At 42.6% G+C, this 19393-nt stretch overlaps 1 protein-coding gene across 1 annotated transcript in view; it reads left to right on the plus strand.

The window, feature by feature from the left end:
* ADCY5 (adenylate cyclase 5) overlaps positions 1-19393 on the plus strand; it is a 203893-nt gene that overhangs the window by 134414 nt on the left and 50086 nt on the right. Inside the window, exons 4-7 of the mRNA XM_059852713.1 lie at positions 13144-13255; positions 13430-13557; positions 17099-17257; positions 17458-17599. Of these exons, the coding sequence (XP_059708696.1) occupies positions 13144-13255; positions 13430-13557; positions 17099-17257; positions 17458-17599 (541 nt within the window). The remainder of the gene's footprint in view (positions 1-13143; positions 13256-13429; positions 13558-17098; positions 17258-17457; positions 17600-19393) is intronic.

Below are 19393 nucleotides of genomic sequence, written 5' to 3' on the forward strand. Positions count from 1 at the left end.
TATGTGCCATAGCAGTGCTGGTGGAGAGCCTCCATTCCCAGGAACATGCACACCAGTGCACCACTGCTTTGTGCCTTGGCTGTTTCCAAAGAATGAGCTAATAAGAATCAATTTGTAGAACAAAACAAACAAAACTTTGGCTTCTGCTCAGGGGAACTTGAGCATTGCAGTTACAGATCAGGCTTCAACAAATGCCAAGAGCTGATCCATAAAAGTATAATTATTCTGTTTCATTTGGAACCTTTTGTTCTGGATTGCATTCAAAACTACTGTAAGCCCCTTTGTGAGATTAATTTCCTTTCCAGGCAAGAGAAAAAGAGGCCTTTTCATTTAATAGTTCTACTTTGTTTCAATTAAAAATGAGAAAAACCTCACGTCCTCATCTTTCTTCCCTAAGATTCTTCCCTTCTGTGGAATGGTGGCCATCAGGTCACAGTTTAGGATGACAGGTCTCATGCAAAGACAAAGTTGTGTTACAGAGTGGAAATTGTAAGTGATATTCTGTTCTTACTATCTAGTACTCTTTATAATTTTCAGCTGCAAACTGAGTAAAATTTTTCTGTTGAAAATGGAAGTGATTACAAATTTCTTACAAAGCCCAGGAACGTTGAAATTGCAGGTGTAGCTTACCTGCTGGGCTGCTTTTCCTCGGAAGTATGCAGTGGGGGAAGAAGTAAACTGGAAATGGTATCTTGTCTGAAAAGTTAAAACCTGAGACCATCAGTGAGTTCTTTAATTTGACTTGGTGGTGAGGCTGATCAGAGCTCAGACATGCTGGGCTCACATTGCAGAAATGTCCTGGTGACTGTGTGGTGTAGGCTCTGAGGAGCTGTGCCTGAGGAGACAGCAGGGAGTGTGCACACACACAAACACACACACAAACACACACACACACACACACACTCACACACACACACACACACTCACGCACACACTCTCACTCTGTGCTGGGCACTTCTCATGGGAGCTGGCTGTGCCTGCGGGGCAGCGAGCGGGGCATGGCTGGGCTGCCAGGCCAAAGGGACATCTTCCTGCTCCTCACTAAAATGGAAACCCAGAGCATTAATCATTCAGTTGGCATTCCATGTGGCAGAAAGGACAGCACAGAGGTAGCAAAGAACTGAAGAGGCACAAGGGATGAGGCACACCATGCTCATCGGGAGCCCACTGCCAGGGTAGGTAATCTGCATTTGGTTTTCCCACCTACCAGAGGGCATTTGAGGCCACATCTCCTAGGAGAGGCCATAAATGAAGAAGGCATCCTCATTCTCTTTTGTTAATTCTGTTTCATTTTTCTATATAAAAGAATCAAACCCTGGAGCAGCAGCTTGAATCCCACTGTCCCATGTCACAGCGTGCACCGTAATCAGCAGGGCAGAGCGAAGCACTCGCTGTCTCTGCCTCTAATTATTCTGAGTATTTTATATGTAATGAGCAGCTGCAGCATGAGGTCCTGAGGGCACCCCTGTTCCCAATCCAAAATAGCCAGTTGTCCAGTTCAGGCTGGATTCAAGCAGAGGGAAAATTAGATCCATGTTTTCTCACATCCTGGGTGATGGGTCTTAGGAGATGGTTTTCTTGCTTTCAATTTCACTCAATTTACTTATAAATAGCAGGCATTTGCAAAATACTATGGAATCAAGGATACAAATTTCTGTGTATGTTTCTGTACCTTAAGATATGCCTGTTTTTTTGTGTCAGGCCAGTGGTATTTTATCTGGCAAGAATCTTGGCTCCCAGGTAAGATTTGGCTACAGTCATATAGATGGCAGCACAGATGTGGGAGGGATTCTCTTTAATGCTGGACACATACTCTTTCTTATTGTAGCTGCTGACCGAGTCTGAGCCCTCTCTGTACCTCTTAATTCAAACAAGCAAATAACAACCAAAGAAATAAATTAAACAGCAGTCAAGTATTCCTGTAAGGTGCTATCACGAGGCTCAAACTGAAGTGAAAAATTGCTTGCCAGGGTTTCTAGCCTTGGTGGTCTTTGATTGACCACAGCATGTTCTAAGTAGCCAGAAGGTGCAGAAGCCAAGAAGATCCTGGGGATGATTTGCTTTTGGCTTTGACTGCTGTTAACTTCTTTTCAAGTTCTGTTTACAAGGATTCTGGTGACTGGATGTTGTTAGCAGGATATTTTTTCAGTTGCATAAGGATTGAGAAAACAGTATCTGTCTGACTCTTCCACAGTGAATGGCTTTCAAGTTAAGCCATGGCTGCAGTTATTGTGCTCTAGCTGTGACACTATAAATAAAGTTATTAACAGCAATATGTAAATGGATTTCTATTTTTGTTCCCTGTATTGTTTGCAAAATCTAGGGCAGTTATTCAGTAAGAATCATCTGCTATTTAGCACTGAGCCTACCAGCATTTGATGTTGTGTGGGCTGCTGCACTTCCCCTCCTCCCCTTTTGCTTTCTTTCTGTTCAGTGGCTATTAGAATCCAGCTCTTCTGCAAGTTTGTTTATTGTGGTATTTAAGAAATAGAGTAGCTGTGCTAAGCATTTTCAGGCTTCCGGAGAGTGGCTTGGTGTGTAGGAATAGGGAATCATCTCCTGATATCTGAACTGCAGGAGCATTTAATTAACCCAGCCATACAAGCACCAAAGAGCACAGCTGCACTTTGCCTTAGTGAGCATCTTGCAAGTCTCAGGCTGTTCAAAGATCTTTAGGGTTTGTGCTCTGTTTGCAGGCTCCGTTTCCTTCCGCTGCCCTCCGCACTGCTCCCGATGTGCCTGACAGCCCCAGGCCCTGCTCACGCTGGGGCCTGGTGCCACATCAGTCCATGCAGCTACAGCACAGGCCCCAGGGAGAACAGAGACATGTTGTTTGAGAAACACTTCACCTCAGTCATGCCTACTCCTGTCTGGAGGAGCAAATCATTCTAATCCCAGGCATCTGTTAGAAACCTGAATGTATCAGTGCTGGGGACAGGATCAGTGTGGCTGTTAACATGGGTGTTCTAAAAGACATTTCACTTGGGGCAGTTTGTTCAAACTCCTTTCTTCTTGCAAGTGGATTCAGCTCTAGATTCCCCAGATGCCCAACAGGAGAAGTCCCAACCCGTCTGTCCTGTGACTCGTCAGCCACAATTTTATTGCCAGCTGTGTTAGACTTCACATGGGCATGTGTCCTCCCTGGCACTTCAATTCCATTCCATGCAGCTTTGTGAAAACCAAAATTGCTGCTACTGTGGTGGCATAGAAAGTAAACAGAAATTAGCTAGACTGGTTTTGCATAGATGTAGAAAGATCTGAAATGGCAACTTTCCTCTTATTTTTGTGCTATGAGACACATTACCATATTATATGTTTTAAGTGGTCTCCAAGGTGGCTTTCTACGCTGTAGAAAAGACCTGGTCAGATTCTACTGATGTTATTGATATTAGAACACTGGTAAACTAATAGCTGTTTGCAGGAACTACTTTTGGTAATAATATTTTGTGAATATTGAGAGTAGCAAGCAAATGGCTTAGTGAAATATCTTAATGCATTAACACAGAAATTAAATTTTCCAATGGAAAAGGCAAGAGAAAAGCCATTTCTTTATATGCAGATCTATTATTCTGTTGGTGGCAATTACAGTAATTCTCTTGAAATCAAGTTAAAATTATATGTCTGCTTCATTATGAGAAGAAACCACTGAGTGCAAAAATCAGGGGAGATTTAGGGGAAAGTTAGAGAGACATTTGCAGTGAGCAGACCTGCCTTCACCATGGTTCCTGCTCCAGCATGTCAGGAGTAGGGTTTGTGTGGATGTTTCCTGGGCTTAGGAGGCCAGGATTCACATTCCTGCTTTCCAGGGTTTTCCCATGTCACCTGGAGCACCTTTCTGTATTTTCTCTATATACCATACTGCTGTCTCTAGGAAATAGTGGGTTGTTGCTTCTCTAGCACCAATGACATTTTAACAGTTGCTCAATGTCACTGCTTGCTCTCCATGAAATCATGGAAATATGCCAAGTATTTGGAATATGAGAGATGTTAGGGCCTGAAGAGGTGCATGGAATTTCATATTCCCTGTTCAAGGACCATCTTTGCATAGAAATCCTTATGCAGTAACTCACCTGAACTGCCTTCTCAGGAGGAGTGGTTTTACTGCTGATACCAATTGTACAGAATTTCATTATATTTGCCTTGTTTCTCCATGGAAGCTGGAGTTTTCTGTGTCACCCAAGGGAACCAAAGACAGATATCAACCCAAGTGCCACTGGTCAATTCAGATGTGATGGTAGGTGACATCTTAAAAAGGGAAAACAACCCTTAATGTTAAATTATAGCTCTTCTAAAGTTGGGAAACTTTAGTTGTGAGTTGAGGGTATCTATTCATTACTGGTTCTTATCAGGTAAGGAAAATTATTGCAGTGTACAACAACCAGATAACAAGTTCAATTTCCTGCAGGATTTTTCCTTTTCATTTGATTCTGACATTGCAGCCAATCTCCCTTGTCACTGAAAACATGAATGTGGATTATTATTAAATTTATTATCAGGTTTGTTTATTAATCAAATACATTGATCCCTCAGTCAATGAGCTGTGCCATTTTCTTTGGGCAGCCATTTTAACTTTCAAAATACCTGGTGAAGAATTATGTCTTCATTTTACAGTTCCTCTCCACCGATGTTCACTGGTGTTTCTCAGAAAAGTGACCATTATAAAGTGTGCACAGTTAAGTGTCTCTGAATGCTTTGGGCCCATTTCTCTTTACAGTTTCATCAGTGTAATTATGAAAACACAACTGCTCAACTGCATTTTAAAGTATAGAAGTGGGGGTGCAGGGAGTCCACTCATGCTGACTGTTCCAAAAAGGGCATCAAGACTCATGTTTGTGCTCTTCAGCACTGTTTTCCCACCAAAGGGCCACTTTGTGTTCCTGATCTAATAAGCTACCCATGGAATCATGTACACAGAACATCACAGCACTTGTCCCTTCTCAGCTGATCCCTTGGGAGTCTGTGTATTTTGCTACCTACCCACTTTGGGAAATGCACAATTGCTCCTTAATGTTTTAAATGATGACATTTATATACTAATGTAATGTTTTCATCATGTAGGGACTTTCCAGAGGGAATACCCTGACTTGCTGAAATGACGAAGTAAATAGATCCCAAAAGGACAGGACGGGGAAAGAGTGAAGAAGTAAGGTTAGACTGAAGTGCTGGCTGCCTGCAGAATCACTGCAGCTTTTTGGTTAGGGAGTACAAAAGCATCATTGTTAGCCTGAATATCCATGATACCAGAGAAGAACAGACTGAAGGCAGTTTTCACAGCTATGAAGAGCTCATTCTTTCTCCATCAAATACAAAGACATGAGCAATATATAACAGAAAGCATCACAAACCTGATTAGAAGCAATTTCATCTCCATGCTATGTGCCTGAGCCAGGATACACTTGTGAAACTGTTAACTGTGACAAAATATATTTCTCTCTTGCCTTCTCTGACAACCAATGGATTGCTGGCACACAGTCTCTTTGCAACAGGTTTTCTTTTGCTTTAATGCTTAAATTTTTAGTTGTTTCTCTTTCCTGCCACACTGCTTCTGTAGCTTCAGTCAATTTTGAAAGGTATTGTCTCAAAGGGAAGGCAGGAAGAAATAGTGCTTTTCTGCCCTGAACAGAATTACAACTGTGCTGATCCCGTTTTTTCAGAATTCCCTTAGCTCTGTTGTCCTACTTATTGGTTTACAGCAGGATTTTCATATCAGAGATTGCTCCAATCTCAGAAAACAGAGTGCAGGAGTGCTCAAAGGAAAAAGCACACCTGAAGTTTGAAAACCACAATATGGCTTTTCCTTTCTGTTTTTCCTGCAGTTCTGGATTTCAGGCTGTCTCGTGGAACAAAAATGAATCTGGCATTTATTTTGGTGTGGGCTGGATTCAGCTCCAGTTTAGACAGACCTGCCAGCTCTTTTGTACTGGTCAGGCAGAGCTGGGTGGGTTTGGGCTTGCTCAGAGCCACAGCAAAGGCACATGGCTGGGGTCAGCACTGTGCATGGGTCCTTCCTGCAAAGAGCTCTATCCTTCAGCTTTGCCCTCGTAAACTTCCTTGGAGATGGAATGGATTTGGCATCTTTTGCATTTACATGGGTTTTTTTCCCCTGACCAGAGCAATTGGAAAAAAAAATTTGCATTCCCATCAGTCCCTTCTTAGATAAATGAAAAAGGTTTAAATTTCCTCCTTCTTAATAACACAGTCTTATTTAGAATGGTTGGATCTCTTTTTTTAGGTTTGAGAGACAGAAGTATCTAATTCAGCTGGCAATGATGGAGGATTAAAATTTCTTTCAGTCATCTCAAAGCCATCTATAGTGTGTCACACCTATAGTTTGACTGGTAGCTGCTGCGTATCTATTTTTATTTGGTTATGCCTTCCTCAAGTAGCTTTTCTTCCCAAAAGACTATTTATTACTCCTGTTTCCAGTGAAAAATCAATCTGGTTAAATATAGTCTGCTGAAATAGGAAAATCTTGTAACTCAAAATGTTTAGAAGGAAAAGATAGCAAGTTTTTCATGTTTAAAATAAAAAAAGGAGAACTGATGTTGCCTAGCTATAGCTGAATTCCAGTATTGGGGGATGCTACTCATGCTTGTAAACTGCAAACCTAGGGAGGTCATGGAAAAACTTTTCTTTGCATGATTGGTGCATTTTTCCCCTTCTGGTTAGTGATTTCAGGATCTAAATTTCTTCTCATTTCCTGTGCTGTCAGTGAGGGACAGGCCCCTGAGGTGAGGAGCACTGACCATGATGGACAGTATGGTGCCATTTTTCTCAGCAGCTGCTGGGCATCAGCAGGGCCAGAGCCTTTCCATAGGGCATTCCCAGCCCTGCTGGTGCAGACAGAGCTGCAGCCACAAATGCTTGTGCTGGAGATGTGCATCTCCCAGATGAGCCCCTCAGGCAGTTCTGACCTCCAGTAACACTCACCTGAGAGCAAACACAGGAAAATCAAGTCAAAGCAGGGCTCTGCAGTTTGTGTCTTTGCAATGAGCCTGGCTGTCATCGTGCAGTGGCTGTGGATGGCAGTCTGCACGTTGCCACCAGTGTCTCCCAGAGCCATCTGGTCTCCTGCTTCTTTGTTGGTTTCTGCTGCCACCAGATTCACTTAGTATGGCCTTGCAGAGTGAAGTTCTCTAATATGGCATGTTTGAGAGTTTGGTTTGCATTTTTGGCAACTTTGAAGAGGGATGGGAGGGAGGCTTTCTGCCTTTTGTTGTAAAGAAAAAGGTGAAAAGGCTCACAGTTTTCCAGGGGTTTGGTTTTGTAGGGGTTTTTTTGTGTATTTCCTCCTACTTTGTGTTTTCCTCTCTCTCGCCAGTACTCCTTTGCTTATCACATTTGTGTACATGTGTGCCTTCTCACCCTCTTGAGCAAGTAGGAGCCAGCATGAATGATCCCAGGGTGGAACATGATGCAAGACTGTCCTCCTTTCCAAGGGGGAGCTGTGCCAGCTCATATATCACAGCAATGCTTGGGCTCATTTTAAACAATAGGTGATTTCCAATACTAAATGGATCTTCTCCAAAATGACCATATAAGTTGAGGATAGAGCATGTATCTTTTTACTGTTGTGTTTGCTTTTTTCCCATGACTGTAGGAAAAGGAAAAATTTTAATCTGGTCTGTCGGATGTCCTGCTGTTCTGGAGAACATTTTTTGCATCGCTAAGGCTGTGTCTTTAGCCTGTCACACAGACATCCCAAGAGAGCAAGGCTGACGTGCTGTTGAGACCTGAGATGGTCTAGAAGCAGCTTGCTGGGCTGGTCACTGGGCTGTCACTCAGCACAATGATCTGTGTGGGCCCCTTCACCCTCCCTAGGTGGGCTCTGCTGCCCTTGCTCACATGAGTGCTGCTTTTCCCAGACACGCTGCCGCCTGACCATGGCCGTGTGGCACTGCTGGGAACTTGTCCTCAGCTTGTTTTGGTTTGTCCTTTTGTTGTTGCTGCTGACAAATTCAGCAGGGAAAGAGCATGATGAGATGTTTTCAGTGTTTCTGGAAGCTGGAATCCTATCTTGTGCACAGGGTGAGTAGAAGACACAGAGGATTTCTGTGCCATCCCATCCTCAAGTAGCTAAGAAGGAGAGATTGGATATATCCTGGTGCCTTGTCTATTCCAGGAACTTCTAGATGAACTTAATACTTTGTTTGTGCCACTGGAGCTGGAAAATAATTCTGGGCCTACAGAGCAGGAGGGGAACTGCCTTTTAAACAGTTGTCCAAGTGCAAAAATTGACTCATTTACCAAAATGTTGAAGAGATACTCCCACCCTGAAAATACTCAAAAGACATCTGAACATGGGCTTGGGTAATCATTGCTAGGTGGTCCTGCTTGAGCAGAGAGTTAGACAAGATGACCTTCAGAGGTCCCTTCCAGCTTCACCATTACTGTGGTTCTCTGAAAGCCTGCTTTGGTGTAAAGAGCTTGACCCAGCCTTTCAAGTGAGAGTTTTGTTAGCTTCATCCTGGTCCATCCTTTTCCTTTGTTCTTCCTCGTTCACAGTATGACTCAATGGCATGTAACCCCAATTGCAGTGGATGGTGTTGTAGCACCCTGAGACCTTGGCCTCCCCCATCAGCTTAGTGATCTCACTGGCAAGGGCAGACTGTGTCTATAGTCAGTGGCATTCTTGTTACACCTTTGCTGGTGAATGCTGGCTTCTAGTGAACAATGATTATTTTATCATGGCACATAAACTCTTTCTTCTCTTGTAGGTAGTGTTCATTGTGGTAAAATACCATGGTTCAGATCCAGTCAAAAGCACTTTGCAGTTATTGTAAGGCATTAAAGCTCTCTGAGTCTGGGGTTTTGTTCTGTTTCCCATGCAGTGCCTGTGGCGTTTGGTTTCCAGCAACACATGGTGTTTATATTCCTGCCTGGCATTACCGTTGTGATGGTGATAGGGTTTGTGTTTCTTGCCTTGCTTGATTTATGTTGTGGCTGGCGTGCATGGCACGCACATGGCTGGAAATAGAACACGACTGGGTTTTTTTGTTTTTACATTAGAAGCACTCATGATTTAATTTCACATTTTGAACAATCCTGCATTTGCAGGGAAACTTGTGTCATGGCCCTCCTTTAATAACTGTATTAGCTCCAGACATGTAAGTCTGCATTGCAAAATCATTCTCTGTAGATGTGTGTGGTTTTTAAACATCTCGTGGTTTCCTGCTTCCCACCTTGTCCTTAGCTCTTCTTACTCCTTATGTTCTTTGCCTCCTGCCAAATCTCTCCCCTTCCTGCACACTTGCAAAAAATATTCTCTGCCCTCTTTTGCCATCTCAAAGATCCTGTGATGCTCAGGGTATATCAGTAGTGTAAGGATCAGCTGTCTTACAGGAGATGGTTTTAAAGGGCCTGCAGTGGTAGGACTCCAGGTGCAGTGGGGGGATGGACCTGAGCTGGTCTCTGGGATGTTGCACTGAGGCTCCTGCTTGTTCCAGAGCTGCTTCTCCAGGTGTATCTTAACTGTTGTGTGAATGCATTACAGACCAAAAAGTGGGGAAGCTGAACTCAGCAGGATGGGAATTTTCTCCTCTTGTCTCTGCATCCTGGCTGTGTTCCCTGCATTTCAGCTCAGTCTGCCTTTGCAGTTCTGTGGAGCACTGTGCACAAAGCACCCAGACGTCCTGCTCATGGAGGCCTTGCAGTCCACTGTGTCCTGGTGGTTTTGGAAAGAGCCAAGCTCAGGCAGAGCTGGCATTGCCATGGCAGCAGCAGCTGGAGCTGTGGGCCCAGCCTGTCCTGTGCTGCCCTTCAGACATGGGGGAATCCATAGGAGCCAGCAGCTAAGGGGTGTTCCAGTCCCTGTATCCGCCTTTCCTCTTCCCTTGCCTGGGGTTTGGGCGAGACCAGGCAGGTGTCAGGCTGGTCCCTAAGCAGAGGGGAGGATGGCAGGATCTGCCATCAGGCTCTTTTTCATCCTTTTTTCCTGTCAGTATCATGAGCCACGCAGGGCAACAGCCACAAAACTGAGCTTGCCTTGTACAGCTATGAAATCTTGAGCCAGTCCTTGCTGGAAATAGGAACTGAAATAGGAGCTTAGGAAAGTATTCACCTCTACCCTAAAACACAATTTGTGGTACTTTTCAACCAAAATAAAACAGAAAGAATTTAGAAAGACATATAAAATTAATGATAACTCCTCTTTTCTTCCCTGTCTTTCCCAGAAATAAACCATTTTCTGGTTTTTTTGAGGTCATACCCTGGTTACTGCTGGACAAAACCCAATCAGATGGTAAATCTGAAGACAGTGATGGAGTGGAAAATATATCAAGAACTCTGAAACCATTACAACATTTTAATTACATGCTAAACTGGTTTTTCCACAAAGCAGTAGCCTCCCAGATGAAGGGACTGGGACTCAGGGCTGATAATAGTTGCTGATGTCCAGGCTGCAGATTCTGTGGTCAATCCCTTCTAATCTCCTCCAGCTAATAGTACTGCTAAACCACTGCCTTACTTATCTCATGATATTTTATAGCTATAATATTTATTTCCTTCGACCTTTTTTTGACCACTGTCATTTGCTGCACATTTTGGCTCAAGGGAGGCCTGTTACTGGCATTGTCCTCCCACCAGCAAGGAAATGGCATGACCTCTGAAGACTGACAAATAGTTGGCATGAGTTGGGCCCTCCATCACAATCACCAACACCATGGTCCTTTAATAAAATCTTTTCACTGCTAAGGGTAGTCATTGACATGACTGAAGTGTGGAGTAAGGAGTTAAGAGTAGTGGGAATCTGTGTGTTTAATCTCTAAGGCTGCTAGTCTGGGTAAATGTACTGGCAGGGTCTGGAGGTGCTTGAGACATCTCACTGTGTGTGTTGTGTTTATAAGGACACAGATGTAACAGGCTTCTCTTTCAAATAACAGCTCTGACTAAGCACAGGATGAGGATCATGGGCTGTTCTGTGATGGCTGCTGTAAGAGACACCTCTTTTCCTTGTCACTTCTGGGTTGTTGGGTATTTTACAGGGAGCAGGCTGAATGTAAGGGTTACAAGGGCTAATAACAGCAGGAACAGAGGTTCCTCAGTCCCCATTCCTCCCTTGCAGGAGGGGCTGGGACTGACAAACCTGGCTGGAGTCCCTGCTGCTGGAGCTGCAGTGCTAGCAGGAGTGTGTGGAGGGGGCAGATTGGGCAGAGGAGTAAAATGTGCTTTAGTGGCTTTCTGAGTACCTTGCTGAGAGCAGGGGACAGAGGCTTCAGGCTGGGTTCCAGCTGTCAAGGACTGTTTTCTGACTCTTGTGTCCTGTTCTTTCTCCAGTCACCTGGCACAAATGTGTGTCTGTCCTCTCCATCTTCAGTTCCCAGCTACCTGCTCTGTCCTCTGCCATCTCACATGCAGTCCTTTCCATACCCTGATGAGGTTTTCCATTCCCTGCAGGCCATGTGTCCCAGAGAGTGTCTGCTGATAGCTCAGCAGTGTGGCTCCTGGGTGGCAGAGCAGGTCACACAGCTGGCTGGCTGTAATGCACCCAGGTGCTTGGTTAGCTAACACAAATCTGTGTGTAGAACAGCTCCACAGGGCTCTGCTGATTGCTTCATTTGTGTGGTTGAAATATTGCCACCATTTCACTTCTAGAAATGTCTGATCCATTTATCTGGAATGATAGTAATGGGGAATGAAGAGAGCAACCTCAGTCATTTATCCACATGTATTAGGCATGAGGAGAAGGCTCAGGGCATCCCTGTGTAGTATTTTCAGATACACCCATTGATATCTGAATGTCAGAGCAGCAGCTGATCTTGATTTCTCCTCTCCTCTCCACAAGGCTATTGCAACATGCACACAAGCAGGGTGTGAACATGTTCAAAAATGAGTAATTTGCAATTTGCCCTATGATGGAAGAGGAACATGCTTTCAACAAGACATATTTGGTTACTGCCACTAGAACTGGAGACATTTCCCATTTGTACATTACATATTAGCACGTACTTAAATTGCTTATGAGCAGTACAGACTTGTCTAAGCTTTTATTTGATTTCAAGTGTGTTTCTTCAGGAGGTTTACTTTTATTTGTAAATATGTGGAATCTTGATTTATTTTTGTGTGTTTTCTCAAGTGTTTAAAATTGGCAAAGTATATTTTGATTCAGACATCCCTGCATTCATCTTGTTTTTCTCTTGTACATTTTAGCATCAGTGTGACTAACAACGAAGTATTTAATGCAATATGTTTGGTTGGTGATTTATTGGAGTTGAAATGTAGAAGGAAAATATGAAAAGCATGCCAGAATTGAAATGTGTTTCAGGATTTTTGCCGAAAATGCTCCTGAAAATATTTTTGTTGGTTTTGCTTTCTGACTGAAGGCATTGCAGGGAATTCCAACTGAAAACATACCTCTGCAATTTGCCTAAAACATGTTGGAGTTTTATTTTACAAAGAAGAAACAATTCCGAAGTGGTTGTTATTTAGACTTCTAATTTCTTTTCCAAGTACATCTTGATGTACTTCAAAGAACAAGTCAACCACTGGATAAATGTTCCAATATACAAGTAGAACTCATGAATTTTCTATTTATATAAATGTGTGTGCCTGTCTATATTTTATCTGGGATCTATATAGATAAAGTCTGCTGCCTGTGTTACTGAATAGTTTTAAATTTGCCATAATGGCTGGGTTTGATTGCAAGTCAGTATTTTCCATGTTGTAATTATCAATGAGACAGAATCTTTGTGCAGTTAAAAAAAAAAACCCACAACCCACTGTTGTCCTTGCAGCACAACATTAATATTGATTCACTGAAATCAAAGAGTCATTAATAATACTTGTGATTCAAATAATTGTGCTTTCAAAACAGTCCAGGCTGCTTTCACAGGGCTTTCCCTGGGTGGACCTGTGATGTGATATCCTTATGTCATAGTTGGCCTCAGCTGGCAAGGTCTGCAATTGTCATTTGGCAGCACATTGATCATTTTGGGCTTGCAGCCTTACTGGGAGGAGCTCCTGGGTGCTGCAGGTGGGCTAGGGGCTGCATCATAAGGTGCCTTAGAGCTGCTCCTCTCCTTGTTGCTGTGGGGCTGGGACACCCCACATGCCTTCCCATCCTGGACTTCTGCATGCAATTTGCACTTACACAAATATCAGCAACAAATTTTGTAACACTTTTTTTTCCCCCTATCTTTTCCCAAGCATCCTCTTTGCAGACATAGAGGGTTTCACCAGTCTGGCCTCCCAGTGCACTGCTCAGGAGCTGGTCATGACACTGAACGAGCTCTTTGCCAGATTCGATAAACTGGCAGCTGTAAGTTTTCTATTATATTTGTGTTTCCTCTTGTTTTCATTCTCCTGTTGCATGACATACTGTGCTGGTTCACTGGATTTCTTAAATATTCACTGCCCTAAAAGGCAAGCTATTGCAAGCATGAATATAAGCTGAATACTTCTTTCTCCTTTATTATTCTTATTTTTTTTTAAGGAGAACCACTGTTTACGGATCAAGATCCTGGGTGATTGCTATTACTGTGTGTCTGGGTTGCCAGAAGCAAGAGCTGACCATGCACACTGCTGTGTTGAAATGGGAATGGATATGATAGAGGCCATCTCGTAAGTACCATATTCCCCAGAGAGAAGCTCAAAACAAATGCAAGTAGATTCTTTTTCCTGTTAGTTCTTCTTAATATTAGGAGCAAAGTAACCAAACCAGAGATCTCTGGCCAACAAAAAAAAGAAAACACCTGGAACAAAAAACCAAAATGCTGTTAAGGTTTGACAGCAGCAAAACAGACACTTGTGTCCATACAGTCATGTGGATATCAGAGCTCACCCTCCTGATGAGAAAGGCAAAGGTTACTGTAATTACTGGAAGTCTCATTCCCAATGGAGGATTCCAGTGAATTGCAGAATTGTGAATTCAGAGGGTTAATAATAACTTTATTAAATTTTAGTCACTATTCATTTATGTCTTTAAACCAGTTTTTTACTCACCTTAAAATTGCTCTGCTAAGGTCTGTCTTGTCTAGTTCAACAAATCCTTCTCTATGTGTCCCTATGCAAAAAGGGTCAGATTCGAGGCTTTAGTTAAATTAATTACTGATCCAGATTGGTCTTTTTGCTTTATTTCCATTTACTTCCCCATCTGTATTTTTTTACTTTTAAAACAAGTGGTGGGGCTTTGCCTGCTCCTAAGGGCAGACTAGCAACCATGTTAGTTCAGACCATTCCTGTCTTTAAAGAGTAACAGAGGAGACCCATGTCTAGTTTATTTGCTTGGAGGATTACAGACAGTGTTGAATATTGTTTGCATTGTACATGTGCTTTCATAGGCCAATTCTTTCAGAATTCAGGGAAGGAAGATTTATTTGGTCATCTCGAGTGTATGCAAGTTTAGGGGCAAAGTTCAGTCAGTTTTGGATGGTAGCTGAGCAGACCTTGGTACCTACACCATCTCTGCTGCACAGACTCTCCTGCTCTTTCCCTTCTCTTCAGTTTTTTATTTTCTGAAAGTATCTTCTGAAGTATTAGTGATACCAGCAGAGAAGTAAAAGATCTCTCAGTGTTCTCCACTTATTCTATGCAGTAAATTGACGGAGTTTCCACTTCAGCTTGATAAAAGCTAGAGGTACCTTCTTCCTGAGCTTGGTACAATACATCCTTTACCATTTGAATTTCTGCAAAGACTTCAATACACCCCCAGAGTTTTCAACCTCATTTTCATAACACAAATACACAGGGTGAAAAGCAGTGTTTTCACCAGAAGACCCCATTCAAAGCACAGTATGCAACAGCATTCCCTTGCTTTGTATACAGTGTACACTGTCAGGACTTTCTACCTTTTCTTCCCTGGTTTTAAACTCCATTGTCTTGCACCAGTCTCCTTTTGGGGTTTGTATACAATGTGCAAAATAAGAGGAATTGCAAGTAACGAGTTCCCAGTAGCCCTTGAAAGAATGCTATTTCTTCCATGTGAGATACAATCAAGTAGCAGGTGACAAAGGGTCTTGTCAAACACAAGAAGCAGCAATCCTTAGCCACCAGCCCCACCGAATATTGTGTTCATTGCCCAGTTGTTGGCCTGATGAAATCCAAAGGTCTTCACATGTTGCTGTATAATTCCCCACAAGGCTGAATAACACCAGGAAGTCTAGACTTCATTGATTAGCTGCAGCCCACCTTACTTGGAATAAACAGAGAGCAGAGGTGCACTCAGTGTTTGTTTACAAATAGCTCTTTAGCAGCCTTTAAAACCTGTTTCCCACTCGCTGTATAATGAATGTATTTGACAATCTTATCTCTTAATAAATCTGGAAGGTGATTCTGTTCTCACTACCCCTGCTCTCCCTCTTCCTCCCTCCTCCCATAAGGCTCAAGATAAGAGGTTTCACAATTAAGGTAACCAATAGCTACTGAACATTTGATTGCAGGTAGCAAATAACTACTGAACATTTGATTGCAGACTTCACCAGCACTGGGCCCTGCCTGTAGGCTGATTTCATCTGTGTCTAATAACAGCAGGGAGTGTTACCCCAAACAGGAAAGACTTCATGAAAATTGTATTCACTGTACCCCTGGTATAAATGAGCTGAAAAAAAGGAAGGTAACAAAGGATATTTCATTTGTCTATAAAGAATAACCAAACTTATTTGTTTGCTACAAAGTCACCTGGTCATCAATGACTCTATTGAGAAAGGTTCTCTGGTCTTGTGTCAGTAACAAGGCTTGGCAGGGGTGCAGGAGGGATTGTAGCACCCAGTGGAGGGAGGAACTACAGCTGTGTTGTTTCTATCAGGTTTATGGGTGCAGCTATATTTTTATTACTCCAGCTCCTGTTCCTTTTTCAAGTGTAATGGTTGGAGCTCTTTCAGTTCATAAGCCTGTAACACCTTACCCATATCAGCTTCCTTTACTTGCTAGACAATCTCTGCTGCTTGTTAATAAAAAAAATAAAAGCAATGTCACTTCAGTGAGAAGGCAGTGAAACATAAGATAGGGATCATAAAGAGAAAGAAACTCAAAGAGGATAGGAGCTGTTTCAACAAGAAGTCATCTTGAACACTGTTTTAAGGGACATATTGCACTGTTAGGAGGGAACTGGAGTCCAGAACTGGTCTAACTTTATTCATGCAATTCCATTGATAACTAAAGCATAAATATTAGGACTGTGTTGATGTTAGGGAGTTGGGAGGACTTACCTATCCAGGTGATATTATCTAGAAGGGACTGGATGAACCTGAAAACTGAAGAGACTGAAATCTGATAGGTATAAAGTACTTCCTTGCTGCAAGGAACTTACTACTCAGAGGAAGGACAGTGGTATATGATGAAGGTGAATTGGCCTGTGAAGCATGGACATTCTGGGAATGATGTGATTGACAATAATGAGAAGCAGAGTTGTTCTGAAGGCCTCATCAAGGCTTTTCCCTACCCACACTCCTAAATATATTTCTCATGTGAACAGCTCTTGAAGTTAACTTTTGCCCTAAAGGGGAAAACTCACAAAGTATTCCAGCAGTCTTTTTGGGAGAAAGCAGAGCATCCAAAACCTCATTACATTCAGAACTTTAGTATTTGTAGCTGCCTGTTTGGAGTGACTGCAATAGATGTGGTTCTCTGGTTTTGCTGCTGTAAGGCCTGTTCAAGCTTTCCAGCTTCAGTGGGGTATTTCACACACATATCATATTTCATCTGTGGAAGAGTTGATGCTTGGTGCCATACGGACAAATTAAGATCTCTGAAATCATTTCCTTTTTCTCTTTGCAACATGCTATTACTCTTAATGAGGCCGAGTGCTGGCAGGTTATGTCCAGCTTTGGTATGGAAATAGAGACCAGCACTTTAATCCTTTTACTGCCCCAGAGATAATTTTTTTATGAGTTCTCAACTTGATCCTGAGTTCAGTGTACATGGATTTACTCCAAGAGCTCCACGTTCTAATTAGGGCTCTTCTTGGCCAGCCTGGCCATCCAAGAGCAGTACAGCTCGTCCAGTTTTGTTCTGCTGTCCTGTTGATGTGGATGAGCTGTGCCATGTGTATCTGTGAATAATTTATGGATCATTGTGGATTTTTGTGTTCTGGGTGCAAGTTTGTGCTGCTGACTGCAGCCATTCAGTTGTTAGTAATGGCCCTTCTCCCCCATGTCTCTTTCAGACTGGTCCGTGAGGTTACAGGTGTGAATGTCAACATGAGGGTGGGAATCCACAGTGGCAGAGTTCACTGCGGGGTCCTGGGCCTCAGGAAGTGGCAGTTTGATGTGTGGTCCAACGATGTCACCTTAGCCAACCACATGGAAGCAGGGGGCAAAGCTGGGTAAGTTGCTTCATCCAAGTTGTTGTGTTTATCCATTAAAATCCCACACTAAATGTGTAAGAGTAGTGGCATGGCTAAATCAGTTGGGGTTTATTGCTTGTTTGTTCCAGTACATGGAACTGATCCCTGGCAGGACCTGGCTTTTTAGGTGATCGCTTTTCAGAGCCTCCAAAACCTGCTTGCCTTTTGTCTCATTGAAGGCGCATCCACATCACAAAAGCCACCCTGAACTATCTCAATGGAGACTACGAGGTGGAGCTGGGCTTCGGAGGGGAGCGCAACGCTTATCTGAAAGAGCACAGCATTGAGACCTTCCTGATTGTGAGGTGCAGCCAGAAGAGGGTAAGACCAAACAAACTAACGCAGGTTTAGGTATCTTTCATAACTTGATGTCTCTGACACATCAAAGTGTCTTTATAGATGAGACAGTTGACATTCAGTGGCAAAATTTCCTGTTTCTCTCTCCTTTTCCTGAACTTTTATGTGGGTAGAAGGGAATAGCCACCATCTGCAAAAGCGTCTGCATAGAGCTCTAATTCTTTCAAAGAAATTGTCCTCAGTTGTTTTCAAAATCATGTTGAAAAATTTTGTTAATATATATATGTATTTTGTAGAAGTACTTAAAGGCATAGATTAAAACCACAGAGATCTTTTCTCTGTCAGATTACAGAGGTGATTTTGTCTGTCTACTCACCAGATGAATGAACATGAAGATTAGAGCAGTTCCTATCATTGCTTTTCAGCCTCTCTTCCTGAAGATGAGAAAAAATGGTCCACTGTAATGATCAATCGTCATTGTGACAGTAAGATGAGATCATACCAACTGTGACATGGGTCAGGCTGCACAAAATAAGGCTACGAGGGCATTCCTGACTTGAACTTGAATCTAGTCAAACTCAAGTGGACGTCAGCCAATAAATCTTCTTTTTGTGACACTGCCAATAGCAAACTATCACTAGTGTGTATTCTTTTAAAAAACCATAAATATAATAGAAAAGGATCTTTTTGATCTAGCTGAGCATAGCCAATAATATTTCTCTTAGTAATTTCTGCACTGTAGCCCCTACTTTGCTATTCACAGTATGGGCAAGCATATACAGATTGTCCTGAATTGAAAATAATTTAATATGTTTCTGAATCTAAAACAAGTAAACTTCCCACATCAGTAAATATGACTGCTGTGAGATTAAGTGAATTAGTGTTTGTGTCATGTTGCAACAGCATGGTTGATTTGAATAACCAACACCGGTGCAGAAAGACTGCTACCATTGCCTCATTTCCTGAGAGAATGGAAGTCTCAAATCTCCTTAATAGATATTGTGTAAAAAATCTCCAAGAAAATCCCTTATCATCTGCTAAAGAGAGAAGCTGATGTTTTGGTCTCTATCTGCTCATAAAATAAATCTCATTAACAATGTCAATCTTCAAAAGAGGATTAGAACTTGCAGTGCAAGATTATTGTTCTTGAGCATCACTGCCTGTCAGTGAGCCAGCTGATGTTTTAGGTATCTAAGTCACTCCCTATTTGCTGGGCAGATTTAAGAATATAGGCCAAAATACCCTTGTGGTCAGACCTCATCTCCTGGAGTGGAGAGCCTATACTGACTTTTAAATCATACCTTGTTGTCTGCATGTTTTTGTGGAGAACCAAAAGTTTCTCTGGTGAGAAGATGAAGACATAAGCACTTCAGAGTGCTTGGCACCTGCCTTCATTTCTGAACACCAGATGTATTTTGAGTAGGAGATTGGACAGAGACTCATAAGAGATGTGGATTCCATTCCAGACATAGGTTTTGAGGAACTTGCATCCTTATGCCTTGATTTGCAAAGGAAAATTAAATGGGCCATTCTTTCACTGCCTTGTATGTATTTATTGCAGCTTTGTTACCTAGGGTAGACCTTAGCTGAAGTCTCTGAGCACTACTATAATGCTGCTGTAACGTGCTGCATCCCAGAGTAGTTAAAATTGGGACATTTGGATGACTTATGTAATTATTGGGCTCAACTGAGACGTTAAAAAGCAGCTACGCAGCGTCGTGGGCATTAGGTGTTTGGAGTTTGAGGAGTTTCTGGTTTGCCCATACTGCTGCAACTTTTGTGCTCCCATAGTTCATTTCTATCTCTTTGTGAATATTT

This window comes from Haemorhous mexicanus, chromosome 8 (genome assembly GCF_027477595.1).
Source record: "Haemorhous mexicanus isolate bHaeMex1 chromosome 8, bHaeMex1.pri, whole genome shotgun sequence".
Lineage (NCBI taxonomy): Eukaryota > Metazoa > Chordata > Aves > Passeriformes > Fringillidae > Haemorhous > Haemorhous mexicanus.